Genomic DNA, 19,500 nt, shown 5'->3' with positions numbered 1-19,500 from the left:
ATTATTATTGATCAATTATCAATTCTTAAACAAAAACAAAATTGTTTCATGCTAACGCATTCGGATTTATATAAAATACTTTTAAAAAAAAACAAAAAAAAACTTTCACCTCCGTGCTGTTTCGCCGGCAACAGAGTCTCTTCACCGCCGTGTCTTCTTCCTCCCCCAGGTACTTCCTCGCCGGAATATATTTATTTCGCCAAATTCAATAAAAATCAATCAGTATTCTCTTCATTCACATCACCGAGGTTTATCTTCTCCGATCTATCCTCTAATTCCGACGATCACACAATCTTATTTTATCTGGATCCGATTTGAGCAGAACAAATCAATCTCTCTTTCGATTAGTCTTTCATGATTACGAGATCGATCGAAACAGCAAAGTTTTCCGAATTGGGATTTTAAGAGATTTAGCTTCGATTTTGGTTTATGTGTATAGAAATGTGGGATTGAAGAAACGATCGAAGAAGAAGACGAAGTTTAAACACAATGGCTCCAGCTAAAAAAGCTGATAAGAAAGCAACACTAGATGCTGCTGCTTGGATGTTCAATGTTGTTACTTCTGTTGGTATCATCATTGTTAATAAAGCTTTAATGGCTACTTATGGCTTTAGCTTTGGTAATTTCTACAAAACCCTTTTGATGATCTGCTTCATCCAAGCTTGGTCTCTTTTATAATCATGTGTGTTACAATTTTGATTGTGTTCTGCAGCAACGACCTTAACTGGTTTACATTTCGCTACAACGACGTTGATGACACTTGTTTTAAGATGTTTAGGATATGTTCAGCCTTCTCATCTTCCATTTAAAGAGCTTCTTAAGTTTATTGTGTTTGCGAACTTTTCGATTGTTGGAATGAATGTTAGTCTTATGTGGAACTCTGTTGGGTTTTATCAGGTAAATGCGTTTGCAAAACCTATACTTGTTGTTGATTTTTGAATGGTGTTATCTTATCTTATCACTTCTCCTTTGGTTCGTTGTCAGATTGCAAAGCTTAGTATGATTCCTGTATCATGCTTGTTGGAAGTAGTGTTAGATAAGATTCGTTACTCAAGAGACACTAAACTTAGCATAGGACTTGTTCTTGTTGGTGTTGGTGTTTGCACTGTTACTGATGTTAGTGTTAACACCAAAGGTTTCGTTGCTGCTTTTGTTGCTGTGTGGAGTACTGCTTTGCAACAATACGTAAGCTCTTTGAGGTTTCTTAACATAACTTACAACTTTCGTTATCGTGTTCCAAGTTTTGACTAAGATTGTTTATTGCAGTATGTACATTATCTACAGCAAAAGTACAAGCTTAGCTCCTTCAACCTAATAGGTCATACTGCTCCAGCCCAAGCTGCAACACTGTTGATAGTCGGTCCATTTCTTGATTATTGGTTGACAGAAAAACGAGTAGACATGTACGATTACAACTTTGTATCTGTGGTAAGTGCTCAAAACACTCAGATCATACTAAAACGTTATCTCTTTAGTCCTCTTTAGAAAAATTACCAATTATCTCCAATACTTGAAGTCATAATGAGCCTGGTATGGTGACTATAGCCTTATTTCAGTTATAATACTTTATCAAATGAGTCTAAATTTGCTTTTGTGATATTATTTCAGTTGATCGTTTTTTATTTATCTTATGAATTGTTCTTTTGCACATAACAACATGGTCATGATTCTGCAGATGTTTATAACCCTCTCGTGCACAATAGCGATTGGGACAAACCTAAGCCAGTTCATCTGCATTGGGAGATTTACAGCGGTGTCGTTCCAAGTCCTGGGCCATATGAAGACGATCTTGGTGCTGGTAATGGGCTTCTTCTTCTTTGACAGAGATGGTCTAAACCTGCATGTCGTTCTTGGCATGATTATTGCAGTACTTGGGATGATCTGGTACGGTAATGCCTCGTCCAAGCCAGGCGGCAAGGAGAAGAAGAACTATTCTCTTCCGACGACCCGACAACAGAAACATGGAGCTGCTTTGGATTATGATGAACACCAAGGTAAAGTTTAGCAAGTAGTAAGAGATCAGTTTCACTCATAGCTATTACATCTCACTTTGAATTATTCTTTCGTAGCTAATTTTTTGTTATCTTGTTGCTTCTCATTTTTTGACTTGGTACAAATATTAACTTTCATACAAGTTACCAAATGATGCAATGGCATTTCATACTCTTTCATGTCGTTCTGATATTTGTACATGCCAATGTAATATAGAATTGCTTTGTCCGATTTTAAGACCTTAAGAATCGGCTTAGTCATCTCCTGCTGTCAAAAATTTTGACTCAAAATAGACAATTTGCAGAGTAAGCTAGAAGTTAAACAAATACTAATTGGAGGGATAAGAATGAAAAACAGAGGAATGTGATAACAAAAAGCCCAAAAAAATGTCACACAAGAAAAGGTCCTAATACGAAATAGAAAGGTCCTTATGAAGCATCCCAAACAGCAGCAAGTAGCAACATTAGCTCGCTTAACGCTTCTTCGACACACCGACAGTCTTTCCTCTGCGACCAGTAGTCTTGGTGTGTTGTCCTCTGACACGGAGACCCCAGTAATGCCTCAGACCACGGTGGTTTCTGTCAATTTCTCAAACATGGAAGAATCATTAGCACCATGTTTAAGCAAATTGAACAATGATCAGAATAATCTCTTGGTTTTCTAATTACCTGATCTTCTTGAGACGTTCAAGATCATCCCTCAGCTTCATGTCCAATGCATTGGAGACGACTTGGGAATACTTGCCGTCTTTGTAATCCTTCTGCCTGTTGAGAAACCAGTCTGGTATCTTGAACTGACGTGGGTTAGCAACAATTGTCATGAGGTTATCAATCTCAGCAGCAGATAACTCACCAGCCCTGTTAAAACATGCCATCAAATAAGTCAACAATCTCCAGAAATTTGCCCAAAAATACATGATTTGCAATGTCGACTAAACAGTATGCTCCACAAACCTAGAAAGCATCTAATAGAACCTATAGAACTAGACTAAATCGCCCAACAGGGTTTGCTATTCTAATTTACTACTTACCCAGATAAGATAGAGAACTTGAAACAGTACAGTACTCATATCTCAAATTACAGAACTTGAGACACGAATCTCAAATTACAACACAGATATGGCCAAAAATACATAATTTGCAATCTAGACTAGCTACCGATATCGATATACTTTACAAAATCTAGAAAGCAGAAAATGTTAACTGAAGTTAACAAACTAGACTAAGCCTCCCTACAAAGTTAGCTATTCTAGATACCACTTTCCAAGATTAGACAGAGAATCTGAAACTGTACTCGTATCAATATGTTATAAACAAAGATATGATCTAGACCTACAAGAATCTATATTTCAGAAGTCCCAATCGTTCATACAACATCGAAAAGTAAAGAACCTTTTGTTCATATCGACATCAGCCTTCTTGCAAGCAATGTTGGCCAATCGCCTCCCAATACCTTTGATAGAGGTAAGGGCAAACATAATCTTCTGCTTACCATCAACATTGGTGTTCAACACACGAAGAATGTGCTGAAACTCTTCATTTGCAACCAGAGACTACACAACAACCATAAAAACAAAATTCAATTTACCCATCAACGATCACACATAAACTAAACGAGAAACACAAACTTCAAAAACTTCAGAATATAAAAACTCAAACTTTACAGACTACAACATTTGCAACCAGACACTATATCACCGTAACAAAATTCAATTAACTCATCAGCAATTTCACATAAACTAAACGAAAACACAAAATTTACAAACTTCAGAACATAAAAACCCAAACTTTACAGATACATAACACAGCCTAATATTGAGTAAGCTCTACTATGAATCATAAAAACACAAACTTTGTAGTTTAGATAGCAAGATAACATAAGAACTCTAGATTCCAGAAACTAATACTGTGGATTCAAAACCAAATTGATGAATCTAAAAGAAGGGTTTTTAAATGGCAGATCAATGGAGACGAGACTGTGGTTGTTGGAGAACATTTACGAAGAGGAAAATGAGAAATTCGGAAACCCTAATTACCATTTTGATTAGCAGAGGATGAGGTAAGTGAGAAGACGAAGCCGTATTCAAGGAGTAAACGATCTCTGGGAGAGTGAAGAACACAAAAGAGGTCTCGGCTAGGGTTTTTCGGTGATTTATATATTGCACATTCGTAGGGTTATCATAATCATGAAATAGATAAAGACTTTTTTACCCTTCTTTGTAAGAAATAGATTATTAACGCTTGTTTAATTTTTGAGTCTTTTCTATGGGATGGTTATACTTATTTATCATAATGATTAACAGTACATCTAATTATGACAATAAAATGTCTCAATAAAAAAAAAAAGTTTATATGAGAAATGAAATTTTCATTATTTAATTCAATCATCAAAAGTGATTTTTCTTTTAAGTTTTTATTTTCATAGCTGAAATTTGATATTATTTCTAAAAAATTCATTTGTGTCAATTTCAAATTCTCTCTGAATTTTAATTTCTCAGTGACTGAATGAGGCATAATAAAACATCAAGAATAGGTTTGCGGTTTACACATTGAACTGACAATTCCAAACTGAACCGAAATTCTCAATTTTCAATTTAAAATGATTAACAAACGGTTAAATTTGGAGAGATCTTTAACTATGTTCAGTTTAGTTATTTGAGTTATTCTGAAATTATATTTAAGTTAAAACGGTTTACACCAAAATATATATCAACACAAACTAAAATAATAACCGATTTTGTCATATTTCAACGGTTTACTCAATTTTAATCGTTTTTACTGAAAAGCATCGGTTCAATTCGGTAAAATTTTACTAAGCAAAAAAAACCAAGAATCGAACATGGATGGGTTAGTAATTCAGTTAATTTCTGTAGTATTGTTTGATAACCAAATAAACCGGTCCAGTTCGGTTAACCAAACTCGCATTCCTAAATTCAAGAGTTTGGCTCCGGAAGAAGATATATAGCTCCAAAATAATCTCTTATTTGTTCCTTTGAAGACTCAAAATGGCATGGAACCGTAACAACAACAAGATAGTTGTTTCGATCACAATGTTATTGAAAGCCAAACAAAGGAGCCATTGATCTTTCCAATCAACCAACACATTGATGAACTAACCATAACCATATAGAAGCACTCAAAAATTCTAATCTATAATAAAATTTTTGGTGAAAAATGATTAGAAGATCAAGTTTGTCAAGAATCTAAACAAAATTAAAATAACAACACTAGCATGTACAAATACTAAAATTAAAGACTTGTCTAAAAAGTCAATAAACTTTGCTCAGTCATATTTTATTGTTTGTAAAACATTAGGTCTTTCTTTATTGCTACTAGTTATATATCTCTTCTTCTATATATGCAAATCTTAATCCTTGCTTCCATACATACACAACTCTAAAGTCAACAAACATTTTGCCAAGAAAACTTCATCATCATGGAAACTCTAAGAGAGCAAGGTCCTTCAAGCTACTTGATGAAGCTTGTTGGTTTCTCTGAGGTTAGATTAAGTAATCAAGCTTATGAATCTGCTGACTTTGACGCTTCTGGACATAAATGGTATAGTATAGTGAACCAAATCTTACATCAAATGTGTTTTCTATAACTCCTTTATATATGTGTTCTATGTGATTGATCAATGAAATAATAATGCTATATATAATCAGGAGATTGGTATTTTACCCGGCTGGAAAGTTAGAAGACGATGGAAAAAACCATGTTTCGGTTTATGTGAGGATCGAAAACGTTGCTGCTTCTGAGATGCTTATGAATAATTGGGAGCTTAATGTAGAACTCAAATTCTTCATATACAACCACAACATTAAGAAGTACTCTATGTTCCAAGGTATGAACATATATGTCAAACACACTTTTTATGTAAAATCTAGCGATTTATATATTCTATCGCGATTTATATATTTTACCGCGATAATTGTGATGGAATTTTGCCGGTTTTGTCCAGTCTTTTCCAATAAAAAGAAGAACTTACATGGTCAGAATTAGTTCTTATGTTTATGGTGTGTGTATATATATTATGTGTAGATGGAACTGTTAAGCGTTACACTAAAGAGAAAAAAGAGTGGGGATTTGCGAAAATGCTTCCTCTTTCGAAGTTTAACGATCCCAAAAATGGGTACACCGATGGAGATGCTTGTATCATTGGGGTGGAGGTATTTGTTATAAAGCCTATAGAGAAAGTTGAGAGAGTTGTTTTCACACAAAACCCACCAAACAACAAATTCACTTGGAAAATCTCTGGTTTCTCGAAATTAGGAGACAAGAAATATCATTACTCGGATGAATTTGTGGTCGGAGATCGGAAATGGTGAGTTTTGTACACATTAATATAACGTTTACTAGCTAGTTTTAGTTATTATCTAATGGAAGACCGATTCTTATATGTATTGATGTTATAATTAGGAGAATGAAGATTAGTCCAAAGGGTGATCACAAAGATATAAGAGCACTTTCAGTCTATGTTCAAGCCATGGCATATCTACCAAACGCGGTAGCTTCTAGCACTTACGCAAAGCTAAAACTCCGGCTACTAAATCAGAAAAACTCGAACCACATCGAGAAACGCGGTATGAATTAAACTCTTTAGGGATATAGGTAGTAAGAAGGATTTGATCATCCTTATAAAGACGACTGACTTTGTGTGATTGTTTTCTTGTATAGTTTTTCATATTTATTCGAGAGAGATTCAAGACGGATCAGGGATATCTCAGTTAATATCTTTGGAGGATCTAAATGATGAATCAAAAGGGTACCTTGTGGAAGACACCATCGTTCTTGAAACTTTTCTGGTTTGTATCACCGAGACTAAGTTTGTAGACTCCATCTGAATACACTCTTTGTTTTAATTTGTAAGAAACTAAAAGTCTACTTTGGTACTTTCTTCTATGTTTTATTGTGTTTTTCTTGGTTTACTATTTTATTGTTGTTAATGACGAGTCAAGTTGTGTGTTATGGTTTTAGTTTATTTTAATGTTAATCATTTGCTTGAATGTTCATGTTTGTATTGCTTGTAAAAATATGGTTGTTTCTATTGCTGGAATGTATGTGTTGTTAATAGTGATGTTAATATGGGTAAACCCACCCCATTTAAACCTTTCATATTTACCCCATTTATCTTAAACCTATTTACTCCCATTTAGGTTTAGACCTATTTAGTCCCAAACCCGTTTAAATGCTCATTACCCATTTAACCATTTTTACCCATATAATAATTTATTGTAAATTTACAATATAACTAATAATTATTAAAAATCATTGATTATTGATTGTTTTTAGAATTTAATGGATAAATAATTATATAATTTTTTTTTACGGTTTTGACGGAAATACATGATTTTACTATTTTGGGAGAAATCACGTTTCTAGTTGTTGTGGAAAAATAAGTCCTCAAAGTTTTGGCGGGAAAACACGATTTTTACGGTTTTTGTGGGAAAACACGATTTTTACGGTTTTGGTGGAAAACAAGATTTTATAATTTTGACGGGAAAAACAATTTTACGTTTTTGGCGGAAAACACGATTTTTATGGTTTTGGCGGGAAAACAAGATTTTAGAAAACACAGTTTGAATTTTGTTTTTCTAATTTAAGTTAAAATACGGTAATTTCTAATTATTTAATATTATTATAATTTGCAAATAAAATATTAAATATTTATATTAAATTAAATTAAATATATACATGGGTTAATGGGTATCCATTTATTTAAGTTAAACCCCATTTAATAAATGAGCCTAAATGGGGAAACCCATATAAACCTATTTAATAATTTGAGGTAATGGGTCTAAATGGGTCTAATTTTATATAAAGGACTCATTTTAAATGGGTAGTCATACCCATTTTAACATCACTAGTTGTTAAGTTTGGTTAGTGTTTAATCATTGTTGCAATTTTATTTTTCATCTTGGTGATTTAATACTATAACAAAATTTCTTTATTTTTTTTATTGAGTTATAATTTCTTTTTCTTATTTTCTTTTTGCTCAGGCTTCTCGTTGTATTCATTAACTCTCCACACAAAACACTCAATATCTCAATATCTGGAAAAGATACTAAACTGCTAACAAACCACTCATAAACAAACACTCGATAAACTAACAAACCGTATTTGTTTTCTATTTTTTTGGGAATATCGTGTATATAGATAACTTATGGGAAATCTTTTGTATTGATAATGTAGAATTTTTGTGGGGTGGAGGTGACATAAAAGATAAATGAAATACAAACTTAACAAAAACATAAGTTGAAATAGGACATGTAGGGGTATATTGTATATGGCTAAACCTAGGAGCCGTGGGGGTATATTGTTATAACAGATGTCTATTGTTGTGAGAAAGACATTGGGTAAAGAAACTATGATAAAATGGTGGTGCATGATATGGTCATAAAGGTTAGTTGTTTAAATATATATTTATTTTGATTGCTAACAAGGAGACTTCACATTCAAATTTATTTTTTAAGAAACGTGCTCCCTTATTATCTTGGAAGGATTCATTCCGAGTTGATGAAAGAATGTCTATTGAAATCAAGCATATATATATGTTTTTTTCCGCTAAACTTGTAAATATCAATAAGGCATATTTTGAAGTTGATTACTTTGGAAAAAAAAATTGTGTCACACGAAAAGACAAGTCAATCAAACCTACAGATCAATAAAGAGGTAAATAATTTCTACCAAAAAAAGATCTGATTAAGAAGAGCATTTCCTTCCTTACCGAATCCATTTCTAGTCTACCCAAAATACTTAAAGCCATTTCATAAATAAAAAACTCTGCGTCTTCACCTTTACAATTTGACCGAATATATACTGTTTGATTATATATGGACTAGACTGGTATACCTTATAGAATACTTAGAGAATATTACAGTAAAGTTGCCAACTCGAAAAAGATACAATGAAGAAGAAGTGCAAAACATTACGAATTGTTCAAAAAGGGGAATCTTGGCTCTCAACCAGACATTTTTGCAACTCTTTTGACTTGATTCTCACATCAACGTATGGAGTCATAACACTCATCAGTCATAATATATAGCAAAAAAGAAAGGGCAAAATAAGGACTATTTAATTATTAAATAAATATTATTATAGATTGAATCAATTATATACAGTATTTGGTATTTTTAACGATGAAATTTATTAATTTACTATTTTATTTAAAATCTTATAAATTTTGTCATTTTAGACTAAAAAAATTTGATCAAATTTATATTTAATTTATTATATTTGAATTTAGTCGGTTCTACGTATTCTTAAAATTTATAATTGTTATAAAATATATATTTAGCAAACAAAATTATAAATATAAATATTATTAAGTGTTAAAAATTAACATATTCGTAAGATTTGATTGTATTTTTCGTGAAAATTCCAAAAGATCTCACATAGCATTACTCTTAATAATATACAATTTCACAGCATCATTTTATTTTATTTTCATTTCAAAAAATTATCACTATATAAATATTTCTTTTTCGTATTATATATTAGGCACCACGTTTTTTTCTACTTGAAATTAAAATATATAAAAGATAGAAGAAAAAGTTTATAGTATGAAAAAATCTAGGTACATTAAAACGTTATCTTGTTCAAAAGAATGGAACATTAAAACGTGTCGTATTCTAATTTGTTTAGGGGGGGTTATTGGGAGAATGATTTTAAAAGAGTTTATGGATTTCTAAAGTTTAGAGATTTTAACATTCTCAAAAAATTTTGTAGATTATAAAATAATGTTTACCCAGATTTCTAGAGTTTAATAGATTCTCCATATGATAGATTCTACAAATACTTATGATAATTGCAGTATTTTGAAAGTTGTTTTTAATGACTAAATATGTAAGGAATCATTAAACCAATAACACTAGAATTTGATAGAATTGGAAAATCAATAAATACTCAACTTTTTGAATAACAAAGGATTTTAAATAGAATTACAAAATACATACACCAATAACAAGAGATTTTATTAGGAATCTAAGAATCCATAAACCAATAACAATAGAATCTTAAACTCTAAAAATCTTTAAAAATCATTCTACCAATAACTCCCCCTTAGTACACAAGTGGAAGACAAGTTGAGTTCTGCAGTTCAATGGCAAGATAGAGTTTAAGTAACAAAGCTTATCTGTCTGAAAATTAGCAGCAAAAGGTTCGAAGTCAGCTGACTAATAACGCCTACCTTAGCACCTTACTCATTTAGTCATTACCTATTTTTGTCTTACTCACTCACCGTCCATAGATGTGTAGTGTAGACTTAGCCGAACCAAGATGTGTGAAGTTCAAACCAAAACAAACACAAGCAAAACTGAGTATTATAAAATAAAATCTAGGGGTTTTTACAAAAAAAATTGCCATGCCATTTTCTAGTACAAATTTAAGAATATGTCATTTTACTAAAATATATACGGATTTGCTATTTTTACACACTTAAAATGTCTATATTTATGATTTTTTATTGTTAAGTATATACTTACTTTATAGTAAACACAACACCCTAATATAAAGACAATTGACTAAACCCAAATATATCGAATAAAACGAATGTTTTCTCGTATTTTTATAATTTAAAATATCGTCGATCCAAAATTTTGTTTACAAAAAATGGCAAACTCATAATTAATTCTAAAATCTGAATTAAATAACCAATCTCTTGTTGATTAAAATTTTTTTGTTATGAACTTGGAAAAGTCTTCAAAATGCTTTCAAGTACTCTTTGAAAATGTCATTGTCTAATCAATGGTAACATGATATTATTATACGATTTTTATTTCGGCCTAACTGGTTCAATAATGTAAATGTCATTAACTATGTTGATTGGTACTTTTTGCGGACAAATCATTCACCTTTATGTTTGGATGCTTATCATCTTCTAACCAATGTATCTTTTTCGATTTGGAGGATGTGCATCATTGAAATTTTCTAGTTAGTTCCATTTTCATCTAGACACACTTAAGTGATCACACCTAACTACATGCATATGTTAGATTCATATATAGATCTTTATAAATTTGAATAGGATATATAACATTTGGTTTGTGTAACCGAAATTGTGTTAGTTCATTGTGAAAATTCAAACCCTCATATGCAATGTTGATTTTAGCAAACTTATACAATTTTGTATAGAAAAAATGTTGTAAATTAACATTCAAATGTCAATAGAATTTTACAAATATGAGATATTCTTTTGCAATAGAGTTTATTTTTTGTTTCTTAACACTAACCGCAAAATGGGTTTCACATAACATGAAATTTGTATGTTTTGAACTATTGCTATGGATTTTTAATTTTATTTTATACTAATATAACTTGTTGACAAATAATAAATTATTTAATAACAAAAAAATAAAATATACATATTATATATCTTTATACACAATTGCCACTACATACTTATCTTTCCTCTTTACCAAAACAAACTATAATTTCTGTTTCTCACTGTAGATTGTTTCATGAGTTAATTTTAATATTCAGAATTCTACAAAATAATATCATTTTTTTTTTGGTTCTTTATATTGTTTTTGTCTTGATCCTCTCAAAGCTAAACCCACCAAGACAAAGAATAAGATCTTCCCTTTCTTATGTAAAGACAAAAGTCCATAAATACTCTCTTTTAACACCTCTCTCTCATTCACCATGCAATTTGTCTTTCCTTCTGACCAAGACTTCTCTCCAAACAATACCCAAAAACTCACATAATTTATCTTTCCCTCATTTCAAGATTCCCCAACACTTATTTTCTCCAAGATCATCTTCAACTCTCTTGGTAAGCCTCTCTTCCTCTTCTTCTTCTTGATCATAAGTTTAATCATTCAGTGAAACTAAGACTTCTTGATCTTTCAAGAAACAGAGTACTTTGTTGCAAGAACCAAAGATTTTGATGGCCATAGGAATCTTTGAATTGATCCCAAGCTCATCACCAGACGAGCTAAAGAAGATACTTGAAAAGCTTTCAACAAAATGGGGAGATGTAGTTGAGGATCTTGAGAGTCTTGAAGTGAAGCCAATGAAAGGAGCGATGACTAATGAAGTTTTCATGGTGAGTTGGCCAAGGAAAGAAACGAATCTTCGATGTAGGAAGCTTCTTGTTCGTGTATATGGAGAAGGTGTTGATGTTTTCTTTAACAGAGACGATGAGATTCGTACTTTTGAGTTTGTAGCTCGTCATGGTCATGGACCTACGCTCCTTGGACGCTTCCCCGGCGGTAGAGTCGAAGAGTTTATTCATGCCCGGGTAATATTATTATTCTTTTTATTTTTCAATCACATAAAATTATTATTCTTTTATTTTTTAATTTATTTATCAAGATTCTATATTCTTTGTTCAAAAAAAGAAAAGAAAAATCTAGATTCTAAATTTTTGTTCTAAAAGACTAAAAAAAAAAAAAAATAGATTATACTTCTTTGATCAGTCCGGTATTTTAGTTTGGTTTTGGTTTTGGATTTTAAGTTTTCTCACTATTCGGTTTATGAATAGACCGGATTGAAATTTTTGGTTTAGTATCTTGGTATATATTCGTTTTTCTTTCGAGTTTTTCCGGTTCATTTTTATTTCGGTTTGGTTTGTTTTGATATGTTCGTTTATGTAACCGAATCAGTTTACATTTCTTTGGTTCAGCTTTCGAATTTGGTTTTTGTTAAAATTCAGGTTAAGTTAGACTAGATTGAGCAAACATTACAACTAAAATAATTGGTTTAATATTTGCAGAATTTTTTTTAACCTATTTTTAAAGAATTTCGGTTTAATCTGGTTCGCTTTGTATATTCGATAGTTAATCAGTGAAACCGAATCGGTTTATATTTATTTGGTTTAGTTCTCGGATTGTTTTTTTTGGTACCAGTCCAGAGCAAACCATGTCCTGTCGTTCATATAAGTAGTTTACATATTCATTCATGTGGGTGTTAAACCGGAGAAAATAAGAAATCGAGGTATTACCGGTTTAGCATGTGTTACAATAGGAATTAGAAAATTCTTGTGTTTGGCGTCTTACCATTAAAAGATTGTCACAGTATTATTAATTCTTACATCTCTATCTTTGGTTCCAGACACTATCGAAAACAGATCTTCGTGATCCGAACATATCAGCTCTGGTTGCATCTAAGCTAAGAAGATTCCACAGCATACACATTCCTGGTGATAGAAATGTGCTCATCTGGGACAGGATGAGGTATAGAAAGTGCAATACTATAAAGTTTATCTCTAGTAAAAGGTTATAATATATAATTAACTGAAATGACAGGACTTGGGTAGGACAAGCCAAGAATCTGTGTTCAGATGAACATTTAACAGAGTTTGGTCTAGACAACGTTGAAGATGAAATCAACTTGCTGGAACAAGAAGTGAACAATGAACAACAGATTGGGTTCTGTCACAATGATTTGCAGTATGGTAACATCATGATTGATGAAGACACCAATGCCATTACCATCATTGTAAGTCTTACTCCTAACATTCTTAACCTTTGTTCTCTTTTCCAGCATTGGGGGAAAAAAGTTAAAAACCCATTTTAACAGTACGATTAACTCAAGGTAAGAAAATCATCACACATTGATGAAACATGAGACTAAATCATTTCTCTGTTTAATAGTTTTGTGTGTTGAAATGGGTTTTGGACAGGATTATGAGTATGCAAGTTATAACCCGATTGCTTATGACATAGCAAATCACTTCTGTGAGATGGTGGCAGATTACCATTCTGACACTCCTCATATCTTGGACTACACTCTATATCCAGGTACAGTGATTAACTAAGAAAATGTTTATATATCCACCATTGAGAAGTAAGGTTTAAAATGCATGGTTTGGGATTTGCAGGTGAAGAAGAAAGGAGGAGATTCATCTGCAACTACCTTAGCTCTTCAGGTGAAGAACAGGAACCAAAGGAAGAAGAGATAGAACAGCTCTTGGATGATACTGAGAAGTATACATTGGCAAGCCATCTCTTCTGGGGTCTATGGGGAATCATCTCTGTAAGCTGTTTTTCTTTTAACTTTGATGAAGATCCAAGTAATTTAGGTGAAAATGGCAGAAGCTTATGATTGTGTGTGAATGTGAATGTGCAGGGCTATGTGAACAAGATTGAGTTCGATTATATCGAGTATTCGAGGCAGAGATTCAAACAGTATTGGCTTCGAAAGCCCCAGCTTTTATCTTTCTACCCATCCTCATAAGTAATTCTCTATTTACTTTTATGTCTACTCTTTGCAAATAACACCATACAAAAACGATGATGTATCCATAATATAGCTATGCCAAAGCTAAATAACTGTGTTATTCTTGCTTTCTGATATACTATGTAATGACTGAGTAAAAGTTATAAATACTCAGCACAATAATAGTTCCACAAAAGAGTGAAAAGTTTAATACTTGAATCTATTTTCCAATGCGATATTTACATGCAACCGCAATTTATTTTCAAGAAAAAAACATGTAGAGGATGGGGATCTAAGAATCAAGAGCTGCCATGGAATGCACTGTATCAATGACTGAGTCTATAAGGTCAGGAGACTTGCTTGTACCTGCAAGCTTTAGATGTTTTGGTGCTTCAGCTCTATCGAAATAGAATGCACCAGAGACAAGCTTCTCTTTTGGCTGCAGTGCTAACCAAACAATCGTGTCTGCTCCTTGTTCGCTTGTCCTAAGTTTACCCGCAAACCTGATTCATAAATTTAAATACATTCTTTAGCGCAGAAAAGATGTTTGCTTTAGCACGAAAGATGTTTTCTTTAGCAGAACTATCTTACGATTCACTGAAACTCGGCAAACTCTTGGCAACACCAGGTGTCTCAGCCCAGCCAGGATGCATCGAGTAGAACCCTATGCCTTTGTTCTTATACTTATCTGCCCATTTCTCAGTCAGAGCCACCTAATCATTTTCATATAAACAAATTCAGAAAACCAAAACAAGAGAGTTTTTTAACTAGTAGATTCTTATTCTACAGACCTGGATTCTTTTGGTACGTGCGTATTGTTCCACTCCATCAAATTTTTCACCACTAAACTGCAGAGAAACTCATTTGTATTGTGAGTTAAAGATCCGACATAAAAGTGATTCAAGCAGTTCCAAAGAGGTAAAACAAATTTCAACACACACAATTGTTAAAGATGACATAGGTGTAATGTATATTGATTACCTGAAGATCTGTTGTAAGCGGTGAAGTGTACATTCCACCAGAAGAAACTGTGATGACTTTAGCTTCTGGTGTTGCTTTCTCCAACAGTGGAAGCATCAGCTCAGTGATTGTGTATGTTCCGAGTACATTCACCGCGAAATTTAACTCGAATCTGATATAAGAGATGAGCAAAAGGGTATTAATAAAGATCAACTGATATTGGAAAGCATAAGAAAGATAACTGAGACTAACCCTTCAGGTGTAGTAGTACGTTTGTTCTCTAGCAAACCAGCATTATTCACCTAAAAATCGAAAATCAGATTCAAACAAGTTCAAGATTGTTGAGTTGTAGTAAAATGCTTTTCTAAGGTGCAGAAAACGAAAAAGACCGCATACCAAAACATGAACGGGAACATCCTTGGTAGCGAAACTTGAAGCAAATGACTTTATTTCGTTAACAGAAGACAAATCACATACCTAAGAAAACACTGAAAGGGTAAGTAAATCTGATATCTCTTATGCATATCATAAATAATGGAACTTGCAAATATGAATTTTAAGTAGATGATAACATACTTCTAAGTACACATTTTGGTTTCCTGTTGAGGTTTGAATCTTAGAAAGAGCTTCTTGTCCCCTTTCCTTGTTCCGGCACACCATGTAAACAGTTGCTCCACTGAAAAAAAAAGTAAGTGGACAGTATAAATTTTGGCAACACTCTTCCCACAAGATAGCATTCAACTATACTTAGGAAATGGCAAACCATCTCAAGGAATTTTCGTCGCAAGTATTCAATTCTTGCTCAATTCGATAGCTAGGACACTTACCGCGAAGCAAGACCCTCTGCAGCAGCATAACCAATACCAGAATTAGCTCCAGTAACCACACAATTCTTTCCTTCAATTTGTATCTGCGTATCTTCGGGTTTAAACTTCTTCGAATGCTCTCTGCCAAAGCCACCACAAGTACATCAATCACCTCTCCATAACAGAGTTCCTCAAGGTATTGATTCTCAAGTAAAAGCAAATGTTGAACCAAAAGATTGAATCTTTTCAAATTCCAAAGCAACCACAAGTACATCAATCACTTCTCCCATAACAGAGTTCCTCAAAGTATTAATTCTCAAGTAAAAGCACATGTTGAATCAAAAGATTGAATCTTTCCACAAATTCCAAAGCAACCACAAGTACATCAATCACTTCTCCATAACAGAGTTCCTCAACGTATTAAAACTCAAGAAAAAGCAACTGTTGAAATCAAAGATTGAATCTTTCTACACATTCTAACACCTTCAGTTGTTCGAAGGTATTTATTTTCAAGTAAAAGCAAATTCTGAATCAAAAGATTCAATCTTTCCACAAATTCTGATCTCTTCAGTTAAGTTAATCCATAAACTCACAAAGAACAAGAAACAGAACGAATCATACACGTCTCAAAATCCATAAAAATCCAAACTTTTCATCTCCACAGGGTTTAAAGATGTAGAAACAAGCAAATTCCACTTACAAGAAACCATTCTTGGTGAAATTCATATAGCCATAAACCCCAAAAGCGGTTGATCTCCATGTCTACACATCAAAATCAGACAAAAGTAATCATTTTTAATCCGACAACACTAGACAGAAACAAACAAACCTAGTGTAATGAGTGGTTCCAAGGACAAGCAAAGGATGTACCTTTAAGAGAAACATTTTCGTGAGTTGGAAGATATCGATTTGAGTTGCTTCCTGTGTTGATGGAGAAGGAGAGATGTTTGATTTAGCAATGGTACAGAAGAGTCATGCGACGACGTTTCGCATTCTTAAGCCAAGTTCGTCAACTAAGAAATAGAGAAAAGTTACGGTAGGGGTTGTGCCACGTAGAATAGTGCCTTGCCGTAACAAAGACTATATTTATATAGATGCCGAGGCACATTATTTAATAATTTTTTTTTAACATAATTTGTTTTTCTATAAGTTTTTTATTAACATAAAAATATACCAAATGTTTGACCAAAAAAAAAAAAATATATATATATATATATATATATATACCAACTATTTTTTAATTAACATAAAAATACTGATTTTTTTTTATATTTATGAAATACACAAATTGTTTTTATTTATTTAATTTTTTCTTTTGGACAAACTAGATATTATAACGCAAAAGTACGATTACACAACGATTGTTGATAAAGAGTTTGCTCCAAACAGCGCACACTTTTTTAGAGAATCAGATACAACATTGTCCAATCTAAGGAAAAATTGAAAAAAACTGAAATTATATATGTACATAGTCAAGAGATGTCATAGATAATCGCTTTCAACTCCTTAGCGCTAGCTTTCGAGTTGAGAAGATTGATGAAGATGTAAGTTTGAATAATCTCCAAGCTATTTATTTCTGAGAGATCAAAAGTTATTCGAATTTATAATATGACACTTCTTAAGGCAAGCGCTTCAACAACTAGTGCTGAGTTCACAAACTGTGCATCCTTGTAGAACATTTTTTAATTATAATTTAAAGATGATAAAAATAATAATATATAGTATCTCTATATCATGTAGTTTTAACTTTTTAGTCTGAATTAAAAAAAATTATATGTTTAAAGATTATTTTTATTGAATTGGAAAATAATCTTGAGAATTTATGAGAAATATCCATTTTGATTTATCTCTTTTCAAAAATACCCCTTTTGCAGTACCACTTTCTAAAAATACTCCTCTTTATAATTTTATAAAAAAGTCACTATAAAATTTGAAACAAATTATCTTTATATGTGTGTAAATTTTTATATATATTTCATAAATACCGTATAAATACTTTTTAAAAATCATTTAAAAATCTTATAAAACTTTGTAAACCTTTTAAAAACCTTATAAAAAAGTTAAAGATGTCGTTTAGAACCTTTTAAAACCTTGTAATTAGTTGGATTTAGTCTTTCAGTAGTAATGAGGATCTTGATGTACCTTATTAACCATAATATTTGAAAAATGTATTTTCGAAAATGGATAGAAAAGAGGAGTATTTTTAAAAAGTGGTACACTAAAATGGGTACACTAAAATGGGCATAACGCAAAAATTCTCAATAATTTATAAGGTTTAAAAGGTTTTAGATCGTTTTTACAAGATTTCCAAGGTTTTTCATAGGTTTTGAAAAGGGTTTAAAAGGTTTTTAAATAGTTTTTAAAAGGTTTTTAGAAGGTACTTATACATTATTTATAATATATATATAATTTTACACACATATAAAGGAAATTTGTGTAAATATTTATAAGCTTAAACACATATTCGGATAAATTTCAATATTGTTAGTGGTTTTTGATAAAGTTTGAAAAAGAGGTATTTGAAAAGGGGTATTTTTGAAATTCTCCCAATAATCTTTAAATCTAAATAATCTCCAAATATGTAACTCAAATTATCACAACCTCTTGTAAAAAAGAATCACAATCTCAATATAAAAAAAATGTTTACAACCTCTTTTGAATCGGGTTAATGTAGATTTGTTATATGTTATAGACTGAATATACAGCTTAAATTTTGAGTTTAAAGTGAGTGAAAAATAGTATTTTTATATTTTCTAGATATGTAAAGAGTTTACGTATTTTTTTTTTGGAAATAGAAAGAAAAAACTACTTGTTGTATTTTCATGTAATTTTCTTTTGTAAAATACAAAGAAGTTTTCTTACTGTGAGACCCCAGTTTGCGTAGTGGTTTAAATGAATTGATTAAGACACCTATGTCACTAAGTGTACTTATCTTTTCGGTCAAAGGTTCGGAGAAAACTCCACAGTTAAGCATGCTTATGCTGGAGTAGTCAAATGATGGGTAACCTTCCAGGAAGTGATTGTTGGAACTGTCTTAGTGAGGCCAAAACACAGGGAAAAATCATATGGTGATTTGTAGGGTCAGTAAACAAGTATTTAAGCCTCTCATAACCGACAGTCGGATATTAATGGGCTCATGAGCCTAGTGAGAAGACGTGAGACCTATTAAAAGAGGTGGATACATAGGCTGATGGTGAACATGAGATCCACTGAAGAGATGGCGGTCGGGGCGTTACACTTACTAACAATTAGTTTTAACTGTTAATGGAAACTAATATCGATTTTGGTGTTGACGAATTTATAACTACTATCCAAAGGTATCAATACTGATCAATTTTCTATTTTAGTGATATAATTATCTTATAATGTTTTTAATCTTTAATTTCCACAATTAGCTTTAATGGAAACTATTATCGATTTTGGTGTTGAGGAATTTAAATTCTATGCCAAAGAAAATATTTGAATTCAGTTTCAAAATTAGTTCAGGACAACTTTTTGAACTTGAGTTTAACTTTAATCCACGAAACAATAAACACGATATCACGATTTTAAAATTGTAGTTAATTCAATTTGATTAACTTGAA

The 19,500-nt window shown here is 32.0% G+C and overlaps 5 protein-coding genes across 7 annotated transcripts; 3 read left to right on the top strand and 2 right to left on the bottom strand.

Moving 5' to 3' along the window:
- The first annotated feature begins 67 nt into the window (after positions 1–67).
- LOC17882889 (UDP-rhamnose/UDP-galactose transporter 5) lies at positions 68–2,180 on the top strand. The gene is made up of 6 exons (XM_006289972.2): positions 68–169; positions 440–619; positions 713–897; positions 985–1,185; positions 1,267–1,428; positions 1,676–2,180. The coding sequence occupies exons 2-6, from the start codon at positions 490–492 to the stop codon at positions 2,003–2,005; spliced, it is 1,008 nt and encodes a 335-aa protein (XP_006290034.1). The 5' UTR covers positions 68–169; positions 440–489; the 3' UTR covers positions 2,006–2,180.
- A 123-nt stretch (positions 2,181–2,303) lies between these two features.
- Positions 2,304–4,123, bottom strand: LOC17881997 (40S ribosomal protein S18). Its single transcript, XM_006288685.2, has 4 exons — positions 4,028–4,123; positions 3,384–3,544; positions 2,661–2,849; positions 2,304–2,570 (listed from the first exon to the last, which is right to left on the bottom strand). Exons 1-4 carry the CDS (start codon positions 4,028–4,030, stop codon positions 2,465–2,467), a joined length of 459 nt encoding a protein of 152 aa, XP_006288747.2. The 5' UTR covers positions 4,031–4,123; the 3' UTR covers positions 2,304–2,464.
- Positions 4,124–5,379: 1,256 nt separating this feature from the next.
- LOC17882015 lies at positions 5,380–7,013 on the top strand. The gene is made up of 5 exons (XM_006290110.2): positions 5,380–5,549; positions 5,657–5,835; positions 6,033–6,315; positions 6,411–6,574; positions 6,669–7,013. The coding sequence occupies exons 1-5, from the start codon at positions 5,428–5,430 to the stop codon at positions 6,833–6,835; spliced, it is 915 nt and encodes a 304-aa protein (XP_006290172.1). The 5' UTR covers positions 5,380–5,427; the 3' UTR covers positions 6,836–7,013.
- A 4,587-nt stretch (positions 7,014–11,600) lies between these two features.
- LOC17882310 (probable choline kinase 3) lies at positions 11,601–14,369 on the top strand. Of its 3 annotated transcripts, none has more exons than XM_006287741.2 (7): positions 11,617–11,763; positions 11,848–12,231; positions 13,044–13,165; positions 13,238–13,430; positions 13,615–13,732; positions 13,813–13,967; positions 14,061–14,369. In XM_006287741.2, the coding sequence occupies exons 2-7, from the start codon at positions 11,878–11,880 to the stop codon at positions 14,166–14,168; spliced, it is 1,050 nt and encodes a 349-aa protein (XP_006287803.2). In that variant the 5' UTR covers positions 11,617–11,763; positions 11,848–11,877; the 3' UTR covers positions 14,169–14,369. The 3 variants fall into 3 exon arrangements, with proteins under 3 accessions (XP_023636732.1, XP_006287803.2, XP_023636731.1); XM_023780963.1 differs by having other exon boundaries at positions 11,842–12,231; XM_023780964.1 differs by lacking the exons at positions 13,813–13,967; positions 14,061–14,369 and having other exon boundaries at positions 11,601–11,763; positions 13,238–13,526; positions 13,615–13,709.
- On the bottom strand, positions 14,298–16,911 carry LOC17884508 (dehydrogenase/reductase SDR family member 12). Its single transcript, XM_006288161.2, has 10 exons — positions 16,787–16,911; positions 16,617–16,678; positions 15,938–16,057; positions 15,687–15,786; positions 15,507–15,587; positions 15,363–15,412; positions 15,132–15,282; positions 14,942–14,998; positions 14,742–14,863; positions 14,298–14,653 (listed from the first exon to the last, which is right to left on the bottom strand). Exons 1-10 carry the CDS (start codon positions 16,799–16,801, stop codon positions 14,443–14,445), a joined length of 969 nt encoding a protein of 322 aa, XP_006288223.1. The 5' UTR covers positions 16,802–16,911; the 3' UTR covers positions 14,298–14,442.
- Between the last annotated feature and the right edge of the window lie 2,589 nt (positions 16,912–19,500).

The sequence above is a fragment of the Capsella rubella genome, unplaced genomic scaffold, assembly GCF_000375325.1.
Source record: "Capsella rubella cultivar Monte Gargano unplaced genomic scaffold, Caprub1_0 scaffold_6, whole genome shotgun sequence".
Lineage (NCBI taxonomy): Eukaryota > Viridiplantae > Streptophyta > Magnoliopsida > Brassicales > Brassicaceae > Capsella > Capsella rubella.
This window is presented reverse-complemented; position numbering and strand designations above follow the sequence as displayed.

Coding starts and splice junctions, on each gene's coding strand:
- LOC17882889 (XM_006289972.2), top strand. CDS start 490: ATGGCTCCAGCTAAAAAAGCTGATAAGAAAGCAACACTAGATGCTGCT. Junction 620..712: donor TACTTATGGCTTTAGCTTTG/GTAATTTCTACA, acceptor TGTGTTCTGCAG/CAACGACCTTAACTGGTTTA. Junction 898..984: donor ACTCTGTTGGGTTTTATCAG/GTAAATGCGTTT, acceptor GTTCGTTGTCAG/ATTGCAAAGCTTAGTATGAT.
- LOC17881997 (XM_006288685.2), bottom strand. Junction 2,850..3,383: donor GATGTCGATATGAACAAAAG/GTTCTTTACTTT, acceptor ATGTTTTAACAG/GGCTGGTGAGTTATCTGCTG. Junction 2,571..2,660: donor GAACGTCTCAAGAAGATCAG/GTAATTAGAAAA, acceptor AGAAATTGACAG/AAACCACCGTGGTCTGAGGC.
- LOC17882015 (XM_006290110.2), top strand. CDS start 5,428: ATGGAAACTCTAAGAGAGCAAGGTCCTTCAAGCTACTTGATGAAGCTT. Junction 5,550..5,656: donor GACGCTTCTGGACATAAATG/GTATAGTATAGT, acceptor ATATATAATCAG/GAGATTGGTATTTTACCCGG. Junction 5,836..6,032: donor GAAGTACTCTATGTTCCAAG/GTATGAACATAT, acceptor TATTATGTGTAG/ATGGAACTGTTAAGCGTTAC.
- LOC17882310 (XM_006287741.2), top strand. CDS start 11,878: ATGGCCATAGGAATCTTTGAATTGATCCCAAGCTCATCACCAGACGAG. Junction 13,166..13,237: donor CTCATCTGGGACAGGATGAG/GTATAGAAAGTG, acceptor CTGAAATGACAG/GACTTGGGTAGGACAAGCCA. Junction 13,733..13,812: donor GGACTACACTCTATATCCAG/GTACAGTGATTA, acceptor TGGGATTTGCAG/GTGAAGAAGAAAGGAGGAGA.
- LOC17884508 (XM_006288161.2), bottom strand. Junction 14,999..15,131: donor CGCTTACAACAGATCTTCAG/GTAATCAATATA, acceptor GTTTCTCTGCAG/TTTAGTGGTGAAAAATTTGA. Junction 14,654..14,741: donor TTGCCGAGTTTCAGTGAATC/GTAAGATAGTTC, acceptor TTTATGAATCAG/GTTTGCGGGTAAACTTAGGA.